The sequence below is a fragment of the Carcharhinus amblyrhynchos genome, chromosome 5 (assembly GCF_965287045.1).
Source record: "Carcharhinus amblyrhynchos chromosome 5, sCarAmb.v2.hapA, whole genome shotgun sequence".
Classification (NCBI taxonomy): Eukaryota; Metazoa; Chordata; class Chondrichthyes; order Carcharhiniformes; family Carcharhinidae; genus Carcharhinus; species Carcharhinus amblyrhynchos.
In genome coordinates, this window is record NC_137328.1 from 21,004,329 (window position 1) to 21,022,114 (window position 17,786).

A 17,786-nucleotide genomic window follows, 5' to 3' on the forward strand; every position below is an offset into this window, starting at 1 on the left:
GCCAGAATGAAATACTCCTGGTGGGATCGGAGATTCAATTGGGACCTGAAAGTTCCTGATAATGAACTGCTAAACATATTTAAAATACATTTAAAACAGATTCAAATGACTTACCTGTCTTCCCGCCTGTTTTCAGTACGGTCTGACTGGCAACTGTTCACTGGCTCGGGGAGATGTACATGCGTTCCTGGCACATAGTGCAAATTCTGGTACAAGGCCAGTGATGCACATCTCCCACCGTGACCCGCCAGAAAAGTTGCGGGTCATGACGAGAGAATCATGGCCATAGTCTCAGCATCTGTCCTGTCAAGCCCCCTCAGAAATGTTTTTGAAATATCACCCCTAATTCTTCAGAACTCCAAGGAGTATAACCCCAATCTGCTCAAATTTTCTTCATAAAACAACACCTTCATCCTGGCAATCAACCAAATGAATCTTTTCCGGATTGCCTCCACTGCAAATGTATTCCTCTTTAAATTAGAGACAAAATTGTATGGAGTACTCCAGGCGTACAGTTATAAGAAACCTGTACAGTTATAAGAAACATCTGGTGGCTGATGTCTCAGTTTTTGATGCAGCATAAGCAGAACCAATTCATCAGTGTTGCAGTGGAATAATGGATAGGTCATGAACCATGCTTGAAACTTAGGTTACACTTCCATTAAGGCTGTGGATACTGGTGCTCAAAAGGGTTTGTAGGCTTTTACAGCAATCCAGTAATCTTGCTGTAGCTGATGGTTGAGGTGCCACCTTAAGTAATGCTGGTTGTCCTCTCTCAAGACAACAGCATTCATGCTCCAGCCACTGCCCTTACTGCTGCTTTGCAGTCAGTCAATCCATAGGCTGCCACACAGAGAAATAGTTCTGTTCTGTATACAGAATATTTTGTTGGATAGAGCTGTCATGGAATGATTTTTTCATTTTTGCTTACATTTCAGGATTTTGGCCTGGAAGACACTGCATTTGATGGGGAGGTGGGAAATTGCGGATAAATGTTGATGGAGGGATGAGATTTCAGGAAAACTGGAGTCCAAGTAGCTGGTCATGGAAAACTCTTCTGGAGTGAAGGAGTCCTGGATGCTTTGTCCATTCCTCTTCCGAGATGCCTGGAGGCAACGGTTGCATTATCATGAGGGATCCCATGCAGACTACCATAAATCATGAGATATGCCCTAGGAAGCATTGGAGGGTTTCCACCGAGTTGTCCAGACTGTAGAATTGTTGTTTCAGCAGAGCGATTGTTTGATCCAAAATGCTCCGAGATAGCATTGTAGGTGCAGTCTCTCCACACTTCGTCAGATCTTGGAGAAGACGCAGGTGTTGAACAGGTGGTTCCTGCCAGCATCTCTTTCATTGTGGTGGCCTGCAGATGGCAAGTACAGCTGTCTGGCATATGCTTTATAACTGCTGCCAGGATAGGGCATTCACTGATGGTATGCACTGTGTATGGTTGCATACTAACTGCATATTAATGGAGTGTTAGCCATGATGGTACATCTCCTCATTAACATGTGGGGCTTGCAGACCAACACACGTGCAGTCCTGGCCAAACCCCACTACTCTGGAAAAGTCATGTGGCTGCTCATCCTGCTTTGCTCTGGTAAAAAAAAGTACAAGACTTGTCGGCCAAGGTCTCAAATAGCACTTGTTCAAAGTAAATGAAATAATGAATATTGATCTACAAGTGTTAAATTAATATTGAAATGATAGTTATCTACTTGGTTTACAGCCCTCAAACTCACTGGTAGAAAAATGCATCTCCAGGTGCCATACCGAAACCTGAACTCCAAAAATTTCAGTCAGACCACTTCTGGCATGCTTTAGTTGTAGGGGCACTAGCATGAAGGTATCATACATGCGCTGGGAACATGCGGTCAGCAGATTGTGGCATCAAACAATGTCTAGCACTAATCTGACTTCCAAATGCGCTCTCTTAAATAGTCCCAGATGAACATGCTCTTCTCAGCTGCGCAAGAGATCATGCCCCACTAATAAAGCTTTAAAGTATCATGTGGGAATTCATGCAATGAATTTAACTTTCCTTTGCTTTCTGTGAGTGAATGAAGTATTATGTTGTCATTGGAGGGTTTTAGAAATATGTTTGGATTCACAAAGGAGTGATGTTGGAAGCCTGTCAACAGAAAGCCTGCTTTAACTAATGGGGCTATAGTTGCAGTCCCCCTGTCTGCAGTGAGACAAGGAGTTGGAGCACAGACAGTAGAGAGAGGAACCAATTAGCAGGAGAAGGGGTTTCAGCAGAAGGCTATATCTAGCAAGGACCTTCAGAGAGGTCTCGGAGTGAAAATATTTAACATAGGGAAACTTCAAAGGCTTTAGGAATTTTGACATCTTTAGCACCCATCTATCACTGATCTTCCATTCTGCTCCACCTCCTCCAACTCTCTCTCCAACTATATAATTCATCACATTGCTACCCCTCCTGCTCTGATGAGTCATATGGATTTAAAATGTTAATACTGTTTCTCTCCCTATAGAAGATGCCAGACCAGCTGAGTTTATCCAGCATTTCTGTTTCTTTTTCAGATTTCCAGCATCTACAGTGTTTTGCTTTAAGAATTGTGTTCATACTTTTGGCATGCTTCAGAATTTCTTCAGTTTCTGCACTCGTGTTGGATGGCATGATGATCCCAAATCAAGAGTTCCTGGAGTTTGGTCATATAGCAATTCTTCTGTCATTTCACCATTATAAGACTTGTTATTTATCTCATTGCTGTTTTGAAATCTTCTTGTGTGAAAACTGATTGTTGCATTTGTTTATATAGCAGGAGGTCGCCAACACCATGAAGCTGGGACAAATGTGCCGAAGTATGCATGTGAGCTGCAGGGTTTATGATTGAAGTCAAAAACTGCTGCTGTAGAACATTTGTTTTTATTCAAATACCAATGACAAAATACACTTTGTTGCATTTTAAAACTAAGCTTTTACAATTACCAAGATTATTAACTATTAATAGAAACATGTCTGTACACTACCTTAAAGTCAAAAATAGAAATATTTCAGTAGCTTTTATTTAAAGTCTGATAGAAGGCAACATATAAAAGAAAAAATATCCTAAAATGATTGCGTGTTACATAGGCTTAGCTTCAAATTCTTGTCCACAGAAGTTGCTAATCCAAAGTAACAATACCATTGGAACACTAAATCCAGAAACTTTGATCAAATAAGTATAAAGGACAGCTACAGCATTTACCTTTTAAGTTTATGTAAATATATAGTAAAGTACACTTAGTGTGAAAATGCAATATTTATCAAAATACACAATTCAAACGCAAACATTAGTTTAAATTGAGTTATAATACTGTTAAATTCATAGGGATAGATTTTCATCTTAACCCATACATTGTAAATTGGCAAAAATGAATCAGCTGTCTCTCAGAATCTACCTGATTCTCATTCCATTGAAGTGAAAGGAATGACAATTATGGGTTTTATATATGGTGGGTGATTCACTCTACCAGGTTGCCTGCCAAGTTATGAAGACAAAAATCCATTCCATCATGGAGAACTTATTTTCTATACTGAGCTAATTAACTCAATGCAGTCTTAAAACACTGTTACAGCTTCTGAATTTGCTTGGTAAGGAGCAGATTTGGGTGAAAACATCATTACTCCATACATTTCCATGAATTCAGTAGCAGGCACAGTCAACTGATCATAACTAAAATATTTAGCCAAAATGCATTGTTTAGAAGTGAACATCTTATTTTCTATAGTTTCTTATCATTTTATTTTCCCTCTTGCTTTAAAAATAAAGCAAATTAACTGATCATTTAATTCATTGCTGTTTATGGGATCATGCTGTGTGAATAATGACTGTTGCATGAATAAAGGTTGCTGTGATTATTTACATAATCACTGGAATTTAAAACTGTCAGCACTTGGTTTCAGGTATGAAAGAGAGGACGCAGAACCAATATGCACCTCAACTGGATGGCTTATGACAAGCCTGAATTGGGTTTGGGGCCCCATTATTTGAGTTGCAGGTGCTTCCGAGGGCTGCTTAACCTTTTGAGAAAAAAACATTTTTGGTCACTTGCTTTGCCTGAAGTCCTGTCCTGGGATAGAGATTGCTGCTCATTAAACAAATGGGGAAAGAGGACAAAAGGCAACTGGCAAACTGTCGTGTCAACAAACCTCCTAATAGCTCCACAGCAATGATGTTATAATTAAAAAAAAATCAGAGTAGCTCTTGCTTTGTGATACTGAATATCGATGAAGCGCTCATAATAGGCCTTCCCCGTTTTAACTGCCACCAATTTAGCCACCCATCAGGATTACCTGAAAAAAATTTCACAACCTAATTTTGTTACTGAATTTGATCACTGTTGCACTCATTTTACAATGGCAAAATGGACATATCTGGCTTCAATCTTTATCTCACTTCTTGCAAAATAATTTAATCTATGAAGCAGTTCAGCTGTTTTCTACAAACTTGATGAAACACTGTATATTTTTTTTGATTTTATTTGCTTACTGTTGCCATATTCGCCCATCAACTGTTTTTTCTCTCATTTCCTTTCTGCACACAGAGGAATTAAAACTTGAAGCTAAGCCATAAATAAAATCTGCATTCTCTCGGGACTTGAAACAAACATTTCTCCTCCAAACAAACCAATTTGACCTTCAGCAAAATTTAGTTCTGAGAATGAGCTTGATATCTGCAGTGAAAGGGATTAAATAGTGCGCTATTTCCATTATCAGCTACAGCTGTTCCACAGTATACAGCAATTCTCAGGGTGCAAAACAAAACACATTCACAATGGTAACCACAGCAGAGGGAGGCAATTTGGTTCATCCAGCTCAGCTTTCCACAGAAACCTATCGTCCTCCATCATGACATCTGACTGTCTCCAAAAATTGCACAGTACTGCCTCCACCACTGCCACTGCAGATATTAATCACACTGACAGTTTTTAAGCAGTACCTGGTACTAGTGAGGTGATCCATCATAATCAGCTATTTCAAGATAACATGACATTTCACAGAAAAAAAACACTGTTAATGAGCTGTAAAACGTGAAAACCTAATGCAGTTAAACTGCAGCAGGAACAGCACTATTTCTTCACTGAAACTAGTCAATGGCAGACTCTCCACTACATAACAGACATCTTGAGAAAATGAACCCTTTATTTAACCCAATCAATCTCTGAACTGTAAAATGTTTGGTGACAATTTTAAAGCAGAAAACAACAGAAGTTGTTCTGTTGTAATTCTTGAACTATGTTAAAGCCTAAAATGTGCAAATACGTAAATTTGAGAGCAAAATTAAAAATAATGCTGCATCTGAAAAAGTACTGTAAACAACATGGTGTGTCTAAGGAAAATCGTAATGTACATCCTACAATATAACTCCTGAACATGATGTACATAAATACAATGACAGTTTGTATGCTATGTTGTTAAATTTCTTCAATTTTGCAACACATTAATTAGATTCCAAATTAATAGAAAAAATTTTCACTAAATAAACATTTAATCTTTTTCATCCATTTATTAGTCAGTTCACAGGGTTTACTTGTATCATTGTTTTTCCTTTTTGAAGGATCCCTCTACAGTCCTCAGCAGAAGAACACCAAGCTAAAAATTAGTAGAGTTGTTAACCAAACACAACATCAATTTAATCTTATTCATGGTGTCAATAAGCATTTGATTCTTCACCTGGAACAAGACACACTAGGAAAGAACTGTCAGTGTAACTGTCCCCTTTGTGCGCTTCAGAATACCAACAGCTTCTTCATGTGTAACACCCTCGAGGCTTTGCCCATTGACAGCGATTATTTGATCTCCACGTTTCAAATGTCCATCTTCAGCAGCTGCCCCCTAAAAGTTAGAACATCTTTAGATCTGAACAGATTTGCACTGATACTATACTAATTTTGTAACTCATGGATCTGCTAACTGAAGTGTAATAATAATCTGGCAGATGTGAGTGATTAATGCTGTATTGAACTTTCTTTTGTTACTATAATTGCATGGAAATCAACACCTCTGCCGCAGTGTGATGTAGTTACCACAATGTCTTTCCAAATGAGATTTCTGGAATACAGTTATACAGCTTGTTGTCACATGTAATTGAGAAACAAAATTTTCCAACTTAATTTCCTTCCCCAGTCCTACAGAAGATTAGGTTTCATGGGTCTCATCAGTACCATTCTCAAATAATTATTCGTCATATCTGAACTACACAATGCTTGTTGACATGTTATTTTGTTACATGGTGCATTGTCACATTCTGTTTTTGGTTGCTTCCAAGGGTATACCTTCCATCGTGGTTAACTGGATCACAATTGGGAAGTATATCCCTGGTAGATTTCCCTCCCAACCCACCACTACCTGCACAATCCAGGGACACTAACATCAAGTGTAGCATTCTTAATCACTGCCCCAGCTGAGATATGGTAACTCAGCCATTGGAATTCATTCAAGTGTGAAATATGAATACTTCTGGCAATACGGATAGTACTTTATCTTAACAACATTGCACATAGTGGGGGTATTGCTGGCAGTGGTTCAGGAACCATGGCATTAGCGTCCTGCTTCTGAATTTTTCGATCAATTAGCAAAAACAGGCAGGCTGACATGTTGACATTGTCTAAGGAGGGATTTCCAATTAATGGGACCTTAGCAGAGGTCAAAATGACTGTCCAATCATTCCTGACACTTGAGCAACCACAGGAATGAAAGAAAACCTGGGAAGACTGTCCCTAGGTTTCTGACTCTGATGTGAAGTCCTGCTGCAAGATCTGAGTGAGTGAGGACGCGTTTGCCAAGTATGGGAGAAAGAGATCAGCTTCTTAAACAGAAATATGAATGGTAGTGGCCAATGAACTGAACAACAGGAGTGTGTTCCACGAAGTTGGGGACAGTGTCCCACGAGATTTAAAGACCTCAGTTGATTAGGAAAGGTAAATTGCATAATTTGTTCAGGTGCCAAGCACCACACTATCATGTTCTCAGCATCTTCCTGCAATACTCTGTAGCTCCACTCATTCCTCTCTCTTCAGCTACCTCCTTACATCCCTATCTGAACAGCCAACACTAACATTTATCCTCATTGTTGAGCCCTTTTACATCCATGCCTCCGTCACCCTTCACAAACGTTGCCTAACCTTCTCCACACAATCCATTTTTCAGACTTTTTGTGGTGTAGATCTCCTGGGACTGGCAGAAAACTGAGAGGGATGGGGAGGCCATTCCTTGACAGCAAGTTTGATAACCACTGGTTATTTGTGTCCACCTACTCCACTGGGGAAAAAAAAACATTTTTCCAGGAAGCTGCAGATGTTGGCAATAATCATGCCTCAAGTGACACTGGCGTTCACACATAAAGAGACTGATCCTTTGTTATGGTTTTGCTTCCTTTAAGCTAGAACTCTGTGTTCTTTCCCTTTCTCCTGTGGATGGCATGTTGCGGAGACGATACTGCTGATGTTGATTCTGCTGCTGTTCGTGTTGCTCCTTTTGTTCCTCAGAGTTCCAAGGTAGAGATACATAAGCTGCTTTAATGCTGCAGTGAAGGCTGACAGCAGGGAAATTTGAATCAAGGTGAATGAAGTGATTTCCAAGAAGTTGGAAATCACCTGTCAAGCATTTCCTCACACATCTCACATAGGCATGGCCACTGCAGCTCTTCAGAATCACTGTCTGAAAGCTTTCTAGCATGTCAGTTTCACTGAAGAAGCACTCCCCTGGTCGACCCTGACGAATTCCACGTATCTTGGAAACCTATTACTGGCACTTAAAGTCAGAATGCTGGGTTAAATTCTCAGTAAATTGGGAATTCATAGAATCCCTACAGTGCAGAAGGAGGCCATATGGCCCAGAGTCTGCATCGACTTTCCAAAATAGCATTTTACCCAGATCTCTCACCCACTCTATCCCTGCCCATTTACCATGGGTAATACGCCTAACCTGAACATCTCTGGACTGTGGGAGGAAGCTGAAGCACCTGGAGGAAGCCCACACAGACACAGGGAGAACATGCAGACTCCTCACAGACAGCCACCCAAGGCCGGAATTGGAGCTGTGAGGCAGCAGTGCTAAGCACCGTGCCACTGTGTTGTAGAATTGAAATTATTTGGCTGACAGCTCCACTGGGACTTCCTGCTTGCCTGCAAACTTGCCCAAGTCAAACCCAGGAGTGGATGAGTTCATGTCAAATTTCTGGCCTGACATCACTTTTCAGAGGTTTAACCCCTTCTCCACCTGAATCTATCTCTTATAGGCAACTGTAATTGTGACCTGTACCTCAGGTTAGATTAATGATAATCTAAAATGCATTAAATATGCCTCTGACACGATAAAACAGACATAGATAGTACCATAGCTGCAGAATTCAGAACATCCTCACAGTCTGCTTACCTTAGCAAATACTGTCTTGACATAAATGGGCAGGTCTCCATGAGGGCTGCCATATCCACCAACAATGCTGAAACCCAGGCCATCAGCACCTCTGTCCAAAGTGATTGTTTTATATTGCGGAGGACTGAAGAGTAATAAAAATAATGATTTTAAGTATTGCACATCATTTCCTCAGCTCCCTCTATACCCCAACGCCACTGCATGCAACCTTGTGTCCAGCTTTTAAAATTCATAATTTTATGGTCTTGGTGGGAAAGCCCCATTGTATAATCCAAATTAGATAAATACACATTGTCAAGATTGAAGCTATCATCTTTGGTCCCTGACGCAATCTCTGCTCCCTAATCACCATCTCTATCTGCTCCTGGAACAAAAGTTTCCAACCTAAAGGTCAAGGCTCCATTACATATGCACACACAATCCTTACCCGAGCCCCTACAATCTTCAGAACAGTTGTGGAAATAAACCATTGGCCCTTATTCATTGACTCCCTCTGCGCCTGCTCAACAACTCTCCACTTCTCCTCAGAGTACTAGCAATAGGAAGAGTAGACCACATGGCTTATTGAGCCTGTTCTACCATTCAATTGTGGCTGATCTTGGGCTTCAACTCCATTTTCCCCCAGTTCCCCATATCCAGTTTTCTGTGACACCAAAAATCCGTCCATTCCAGCTTTAACTGTATTCAATTTATCTGCGCCCATATCTGCTCAACAACTGTCCACCCCCTCCTCCAACTCTGCTTTCATTCCATAGTAGAGTAAAATGCACACAGCAGGAAAAAATTTCAGAAACGGTCTGAAGCTGAACCAAACTACTTGCAACCTCTGTGTCATAGTTGATACAAAATGAGCTTGCAAGCACTTGTCCACATTATTCACGAGACTGCCTATGTACACCCCGTAACATCTCCTCAATCAGCATCTGCGTCTGTTCTCTGCTACTGAAAACCTCCTCCATACCTTAGTTATCTCCAGGCTTGATTATTTTAATGCACTCTTGATTGGCCTCCCACACTGTACGTTCCATAACTTGAGGTCACCCAAAACTCTGCACCCTGTGTCCTAATTTGCATTCAAATCCCATTCACCCATCACCCTTGCTGATGACCTATCCTGCCTAAGCAATGCCTTCATTTTAAAATTTTCAGCTGTATTTTCAAATCCCTCCCTGATTGGCCTCTCTTTGTAATCGCCTCCAGCCTACAATCCTCAAACACTTCTACGGCATTCCTCTAATTCTGGCCTCATAAGCTCACTCAATTTTAATTGCTGGTGGCTGTGCCTTTAAATGTCAAAGACCTATACTCTGGAATTCCCTCCCTAAAGCTCTCCATCTCTCAGTTTCCCTCTTTAAGACACTCCATAAAAATACCTCTTTGACCAATTTTTCTGTCATCTAATCCAAATCTCTTCAAATGGGTCAAGGCTCAATTGTATATTTTGTTTTAGATTGCCTCTGTGAGGTGTTTTTGGTCATTCTATTATGTTAAAGTGCTATAAAAAATACAAGTTGTTGTAAATTTTAGGGGAGTTCCAGAAGTAATGGTGCAGGAGCAGAAATAGAAACAGGCGATATGCAGTTACAACGGCAAATACAGGTTGGAACCAGGCAAATACTGTTCAATGCAGTCTTTATTAAAAATCATTCTACTTGCTGTTGCAAGGACAGTATGATCTACACCAGCTCAATGCTTTAGTTTTCTAATAATACTTCTACCATGTATTGTGTGCAGTAAGTAAAAATGCTTACCCTAGGTCATCATGAAGGATACTGCTTGCTGTCAGTCCTGAGAGAGAAAGCGTAGTTGCAATATGTTCCTGTTGCTGACTTGTTATCACACTAACATCTCCGCCTGCAACCACCTATGAACAATCATTTGCAAAGTAAGAGATATTAAGCAGTGCAAAAGCCAAAAAATGTAAGAATATTTTGACATATTACTGAGTCAGAAATTAAGTAGATTAATTAAACAATCAAGTTCCAAAACAAAAGATTATTTGCAAATAACAAATTCCCATTGAAGTGCATGATGTTTTGTCATACCTGCAATTCTATATGACCTGAAGCATTCTTCAGTATGCTGACAGCCTGGGAATGAGTCAGACCCTCTGTAGGTTTTCCACAAATACTTACAATCCTGTCTCCAACCTATAATTAACAATACAGGATTAAAAATATTTGTTGCTCTATCATCTTGTTAGCGTACCTCTTGGAGTTGTTATACTAAACATCTCAAACTGGTATCTAATAAGTGTAAGGTACAAACAGCAGACCTGAATTACACGATCAATTGCCCACAGATTCAGTCACAACTCTGTGTATACATACTTGGATAGCTATTGTAAGGAAATCTAGGGTTATAGGGATAAGGTGGGAAAGTGGAGTTGAACATTGTATCAGTCATGATCTCACTGAAAAGCGGAGCAGAATTGATGGGCGAAATGGCCTACTTCTGCTCCTACATCTTACAGGTGGTTAATTTTTAGTGTTCAAAGATTATAGGCAGGATCATTCAATTCTTAATATTAAAAACTCAAACATGGTTCTCAGCAATTATTGGATATTTTTAAGGTGAGCTTACATTATGCTGCTGTTATAATACACTCAGTGTAGGCAACGGGAGTTTATCAACCAGAGGTAATTTCATTTCTCAAGCTTTAGGGAACTCAATAATCTGTTGGTGACCTCAGCCATTTTCAAGTCAAAGCACACTAGGAATTGCGGAACAGGAACTTTGGCAATATCACAAAGAGAATATTTCAGTATAGCCTGATGTGAGACCATCAGTGCTAAAATATTCTTTTTGAACAATTTCCTGGCTACATTGGTTGTGATGGAGTTTTAAACATTGAAATTCAGTCTTAATTTTTTTTGAGCAGGCCAACTAATGCTTGTGCTGCAAGACATCCCATTTGATATTTTAATCCAGCTGGATAACATAACTTTAAAAAAGCAAATTTCAAAGTACAGAACTCTAGACATTAATTGTACCCATTTGCACAGTGTATAAATTTCAGTACTGAAAATGGAAAGAACACACTGAGCTGTGTTATGTATGATGCTGCTATTCCTGATGACAAAGTAAGTAATTAATAGGAAAACAAGAGCAGAGATCAAAAGCAAACTCAGACAGAAAAAAAATCTACATTTAATACTAGTTTTGTACATTTTAATAAGGTTTTATCCTAATATTTAGATAATCCTACATTATTGAAAACTATCTTTAGGTATTTCTTGATATTTAGTATTTATGGTAGACGTGGGTGCGAAAATAGGAAAAACAATGTGCATGAAATAAAAATTTCCGAAATAAATTCTTAATAGCTGAGCAATCAAAGATTGAACAGAGATTTACCCGCAGCTTCTGGGTCTGGGCAGCTACTCCGTTTGGTTGCATCATTGCAATGAAAATGGGGACATCTCCGAGGGGACTTCCCACTCCGCCTGCAATGCTGATTCCCAGTGAATCAATCGGCCCCTATCACCAACAGCACATGAATTAATTCGGAGGAAATAAAAACATTCACACTTTCATTTATATGTTCAAAAGAGATTGTAACAATATTATCAAACTGGACAATTCTTCCTCTGTAGTACTCAGTCTTCGCAGATCTCATTTGCCAACAATCACTTTTCTTCCTGACAGACCATAAATCTTCTGTGCTACACTCACCTAATAACACTTGTACTACTATTGTGACTATTGCCATGCTCAGTATAAGTGTGATATTGGATATTGAATTGGATATAATATCACATTTTGTGAAAATGTTAACTCTGAAAATGACTGAAACTTAATACATGAATATGGACATTAAACAGTGAACAGCGATTCTATGGCCACTATTTCGTTGAACAAGGACCTGAGAAAGAGAACTTTGCAGCTGTAAAGTTTAAACATCCCATTTGTGTAAAGATGAACCAGCATTTGACAAATATGAAATCAATAGCGTGTTGACCTCAGAGTGCCAAATTGAACAAAGGAATATTTCTGAGCTCAAATCAAACACAAAAATACTGCAGATGCTAGAAATCTGCAATAAAAATGGGAGCCATATGGAATCAAAATGTTTGTTTTGTTTGTCTCTCCACAGATGCTGCCAGATTTGCTGAGGTTTTCCAGCATTTTTCTGGTTTTATTTCTTTATTTGAACTCAAGTTGAGATACAGGTAAGAATGAATGACTGTTGTCAATTGCTATTACATCATGATGCTCTGGTCTCCAGAACTGGTAACCCTGCAGTCACATGATAAACTACTTGTCAGGCACTGCAGTATAACATAACTTCAACGAAGCAAATCCGTGTGTGTGAGAAACATCTGAAACACCAGTATCATTTGCAACAGCCGAACCATCATAGTTGAAAGTCTTCTAATGCAACCAAAGTATTGTAATGGCTCCCAAGTCACCCTGAGAACTACTAATCCACAAGAGACATTGCAGCTTCATGAGAGTCCTTTGGCTGGAATTCACCAGCCCTTCCAAGGCGGTTGTGCGGGGTTGGTGGGGGGGGGGGCGGGGAATACTGGACTGGAAAACTCCACCTTTTGTTTCTAATAGACCTTCAGTCCAGTTAAATCAACTCAACCAAGATGACAAAAGGTTGGCACCAATATAAAGATCGCTATGAGTTCCATTTTTGTTATTACAACTTTAACTTAATCTTCTACTAATTTGTGTGTGTGTGTGTGTTTATGAGAGAGAGAGATAGTGGGAGTGAGATGAATGATTGACACATTGAGTGCAATCTTATGAAAAAAATTCTAAGTGCCGAATGAGCGTGAAAATGGGAGTGAATGGTGTTGGTTTCTTCGGTGAGCTGTGAGTTGCAATCTTACAGCGCTTAGTGCAATAGAAGAGCCTTGATGCGATTTTCACCAGAAATGACCCCAAGGTGCGTCACTCTTGCAAAGTGGCTGCAGCTGTATAGTGTTACCAAGAAACAGCTGCATATCAGGACTAACGATGGACATACAAGCAGTCATGCCAGGAAGTTGGCATCCAGAAGAATAGCCCTAAGGTTTATGGAGAGAGAGCTGGGTCGTCTGCTGGATGCAGTGGAGGGGAGGAGGGACATCTTCTTCCTCACGGACAAGTGATGAGCCAAGCTCTATGTCACCCTCCCTGTCGCAACCCCTGCCTCCCAAGGAATAGTCCTGACAAATCTCACCCAACCATCCTCACCCCCGACATCCCATGCATTTCCGGCCATCAGGCTTTCATTTCCACTTCAGTCCCCACTGGAGAAGAGGGTCCATAACTGCCAGGACCAGGAAAAAAACAGGAGCTGGGGTCCCCGGCCTGCAAATCCTAACTCCCTTTGAGGAGCGAACCCTCGATCTGGTGGGGAAGGAGTAGGAAGACAGGATCGTGAGCGGCAGCCAGGCTGTCGTGCAACCAGGAAATGAGCATCCGCAAAACCGTTATTAATATGACATACCTAAAGTAAGTGGAACACTGCCCAGATACTTGTCCTTCCCTTGCACTGAACCTTGTATAAACTGTTGCAGGAAACAACCCTGATGTTTCCGGTCCATCTGGCATCGATGCCCTTCCTGCTGTTCCTGCTGAGACATCCCATAACTTGGAGGAAACCTCGATGATAGACCTTGATGAATCCTCTGATGCAAGAGCAAATCAACTGACACAGCCTTCCACTACACAATCCATCAGCGCAGATACTATCATTTCAGTGAAACAAGTTAGTGGTGATGCTTCTGGGTCACTGTCTGATGCGTACGACACCGCCATTGATATACATCAGCTGGAAGCGGGAATGTCTGAGGCCTCATGGACACACTTTTCCACCGACAACTGGAAAATCCCACAGCCAGTGGCCTGGAAGGACCTGGCTGCAAAAAACTTGGAAGGCTGCCATAGTTTTCACTGCCACCGGAAACAGTGTCCCCCTGTCCCTCAAGATGCCAGGTCTGCAAGGATCTGACACAGGTGCTGCACCGTCTCCTTACTGAACCGGAGCCTGCAGCGGCACACAGCGTCCGGCACTCCTTGATGTACGTGTGTCCTGAAGTGCCGGGGTCTCTGTATCCTCTGTGACCTGGTCCCTCCATCTTGGGCTGATGGGTGTTCATCCTCTGCCCCTGTCCTCCTGTTGCATCCTCTGGCCTGGGCTGGCCTTGCAGGGTGTGGAAGCGTCCCTGTTCTTCCTTCACTGCAGCACAGGATGCCTGCCAGATCCATTAGCTCCATGCCAAAATCCATCTTTGTTTTGGGGGGGGGGTGTGCGGGGGATGAGAGAGGGAGTAAGACAGTGAATGAGGTTATCCATCCTGGGCCCCTCATTCCATACCATCAACCCTTATCCCCATGAGTGTGCATGGTAGCAATCTGACCCCATCCGCAGTATCATGCATCACCTCAACAGGTTGGCAGCCATCACTACACCCTCGTCATGGGGGACACTGAGAGCACACAGGTGGTGAGCAGGGGTCCCCATTGGGAACCTTTGAAGCATAGGCATGGGATGCACCCACCTGAAAGTCTGGTGCAGTGGCTTCCAGGAATGGCTAGCAATTCAGGGAGACAATGGCGGAACACCCTCATGACTATCACAAGATGGGTTCCCATCAAGAGCAGCACTGCAGAATGAATGTAGTGTGAGGAGTCACGCTAACACGAGCTGGGCTCCCATGACTGGGGCAACAGCAGATAGAACAGCAGATAGTACTTTGTATCAGTCTTTACTAAGGAAGAGGTGGTTGACAAATATTGATATTTGAAAGGGGGATTTTTTTTTATTTGGGGGGGGACCATATGGTGGAGAACCCACTAATCTGAAGATTACAGTGATAATGGATGGGATGAAAAGTGATTGGCATGATGTACCAGAAAGGCTGACTATGTTTAGAGTGCATACTTTACCTCATCCAGATGGCTTGCTAAGGGACGTGGGGTGAGTATAGCATAAGTATTGTCACAATTTTCCAATTTTCCCTAGATATGAGGGAGATACCAGAGGTTGGAAGAGTGATGTGAATGCTTGTTCAAGAAGTAAGGATATTCCAAATAGTTATAGACTGTCAGTTTAACATCAGTGATGGATAAAATTTTAGATATAATAATCATGGAAAAAAAATCAAAAAGCACTTGGAGAGGTTTGAGTTAGTTAAGAACAGCTTGCATGAATTTGTAAAAACAAAGTTTGACTAATTTAACTGATTTTTCTGATGAAGTCAGAGAAAAGGAAGATGAAGGGGAAGTAGTGGATGTTGTCTATATGGATTTTAAGTAAGCGTTTGATAAAGTACCACATAAAAGGCTGGTTAACAAAGCTGAGACTCATGGATGTGGGGGGTTGGTGTCAACTTGGATTTTAAAAATTGGCTTTGAAACAGAAAATAGTGAGTTGTTACAGGTTGCTATTTTTCAGTTCAGGGTGCCCTTTTTAAAGGATACCTTGATACAGGTTAAAATAAAACTCCCCCCATGGAAATGGAAACCTCCCCCCACCACCCCCAAACCATCCAAGCACCAAGGGCAACACCCCACCATGAGCACTTGGATCAAAATGTTCCTGCCCCTCACAACCATGCGGCCAACTGCCCTCCCACCAAATGCACCAGGTTAATCATTCACCCTATCACGGCTGCTATGAGCACCAAGGCAACCACCCCCTCACACAACAGGAGCCACACACCCCAACGGAGCTTCCAAGGGGTCCCGTACCAGCATGGCTTGGTTTGCAGTGCCAGGGCACTGGATAGGCATGTTCCTCCTCCCCTACCGGGGCTATATTTACCTTTGCACCCCCTGTGAGTTTCCCTCGGCCGCTTCATATTTTGCAGAAGCTGTTGTAAACTTTGCTGATGTGATTTGTGTTGGCGAAGGGGTAATTCTTTATTTGTAGGGAATCATATGGTGGGAAAGCCTACTTACTATGTCAAAATGTATTTCAATTAATCTTCCATCCTTGTTGCACCACCAGTGTGGGATAGGGAAAATTGGAAAATGAGCTATCATGGCAATGATCTTGTTTTCTGACTCTTGCGGTACTTTGGACCCTTAACATTGTTTACGTTCATGGTGAATGTAAGCTCAAAATCACCCAGGATGTCTATCAACTGACATGAATTGGAAAGATAACAGTGGAGAAATCCTTGGTGCCCTGGCAAATGTTTATCACTACACAGGATGCTGAAAATCAGAAATAAAAACAGAAAATGAGAAATTGTCCGCAGGTCTGGCAGCAACTGTGAAGAGAGAAACAGAATTAATGTTTTAGGTCTGTGGCATAGACCTGAAAGGCGATTTATGTTTCTCTCTCCAGATTAGTTGGTCATTATCTTAGCTACTCATGGTTCTTTGATAAGCGCAAATTGGTTGCTAAGTTCCCTGCAGTGACTACTTTAAAAGTATCTCATTGGCTGCAAATTACTTTGGGATATTCTAAAGTTGTGAAAGGCAATATGTAAATTCACAACTTTATGTCTTTCTGAATAAGAATTGGTTGACTATCAAACTTATTTTGCTCAATGACAGCGCAGTGAATTTTCCAAGTCAATTCTCAATTTTGGAGTACTGATTCACCCCCATCAGAAACAACAGTTGAAGCACCTTTTTAAAGAAAGATTGTGAACTCTTAACTGCAACCTCCTGTGGAGTTAAGACACCAAATTGCTACTCACCTTATTAAACTCTACTGTTCTTAGCCCTTGAATCTCTGTCCCTTCATGAAAAAATAAAAATAAAGCACATTATCAACAAATTTTGTTTTGAAATCTTTAGTTTTTGTTGTGACTGTTCATTGGTAGAATAGAGAAAAAAAGTGATACAGGGTGCAAGACTGTGCAATTTATATGTTTCCACATTTAACTGAATAGCTTATTAAATTGTTTAAAAACCACACTAAAGGTTAGTGTCTGTTGTTTCCAGATTTGAAAAGATTTACAAATATGAACATATACAGGTTCTCTATTACCATTAGATTGGCACAATGATTGACCTGTCAGACTCACTTGGAAAACTGAACAGGGTCAAACCTTAACAAGCAAGCCATCATAATCTACTCTGGGGTATGAGATTGCAATTAAAGGCAAACCCTGGGCTGATTAACCAAATAATACTTAACAGCATCAATGTTTAGGCCAAAACGAACTTATGTCTTGAGAAAAAATTATGAAGCAATCTGGTTCTATTTAAAAAGTACTCTCAGTATCAGCTAACTAAGTACATATGCAAAATGTAAGATTAAAAATTGCATCTAGACAAAAAACAAATGGAATCACTCCTTCTATTCAGAGAAAAATCCTGGGAATAACTAAAAATAAACAAATGAGCTACTCAATAAAAACAACATTGTTCAATCTCTTGACATTTCAACAAATTATTGAGTTCTTCTGGGAGACAATATTTTAAACATCATTTCTTAATACCCCAATGG

General features: G+C 40.8%; 1 protein-coding gene across 12 annotated transcripts in view; it reads right to left on the reverse strand.

Moving 5' to 3' along the window:
* Window positions 1-2,622: 2,622 nt before the first annotated feature.
* mpdz (multiple PDZ domain crumbs cell polarity complex component) overlaps window positions 2,623-17,786 on the reverse strand; it is a 266,727-nt gene continuing 251,563 nt past the window's right edge. For 11 of the 12 annotated variants that reach the window (XM_080188518.1, XM_080188525.1, XM_080188521.1 and 8 more), the window contains 6 exons: window positions 17,032-17,072; window positions 11,741-11,863; window positions 10,429-10,533; window positions 10,135-10,247; window positions 8,384-8,507; window positions 2,623-5,842 (listed from right to left, as the gene is read on the reverse strand). In XM_080188518.1, the coding sequence (XP_080044644.1) occupies window positions 5,696-5,842; window positions 8,384-8,507; window positions 10,135-10,247; window positions 10,429-10,533; window positions 11,741-11,863; window positions 17,032-17,072 (653 nt within the window). In that variant the 3' untranslated portion in view covers window positions 2,623-5,695. The remainder of the gene's footprint in view (window positions 5,843-8,383; window positions 8,508-10,134; window positions 10,248-10,428; window positions 10,534-11,740; window positions 11,864-17,031; window positions 17,073-17,786) is intronic. The other variant, XM_080188527.1, reaches the window with a different exon arrangement.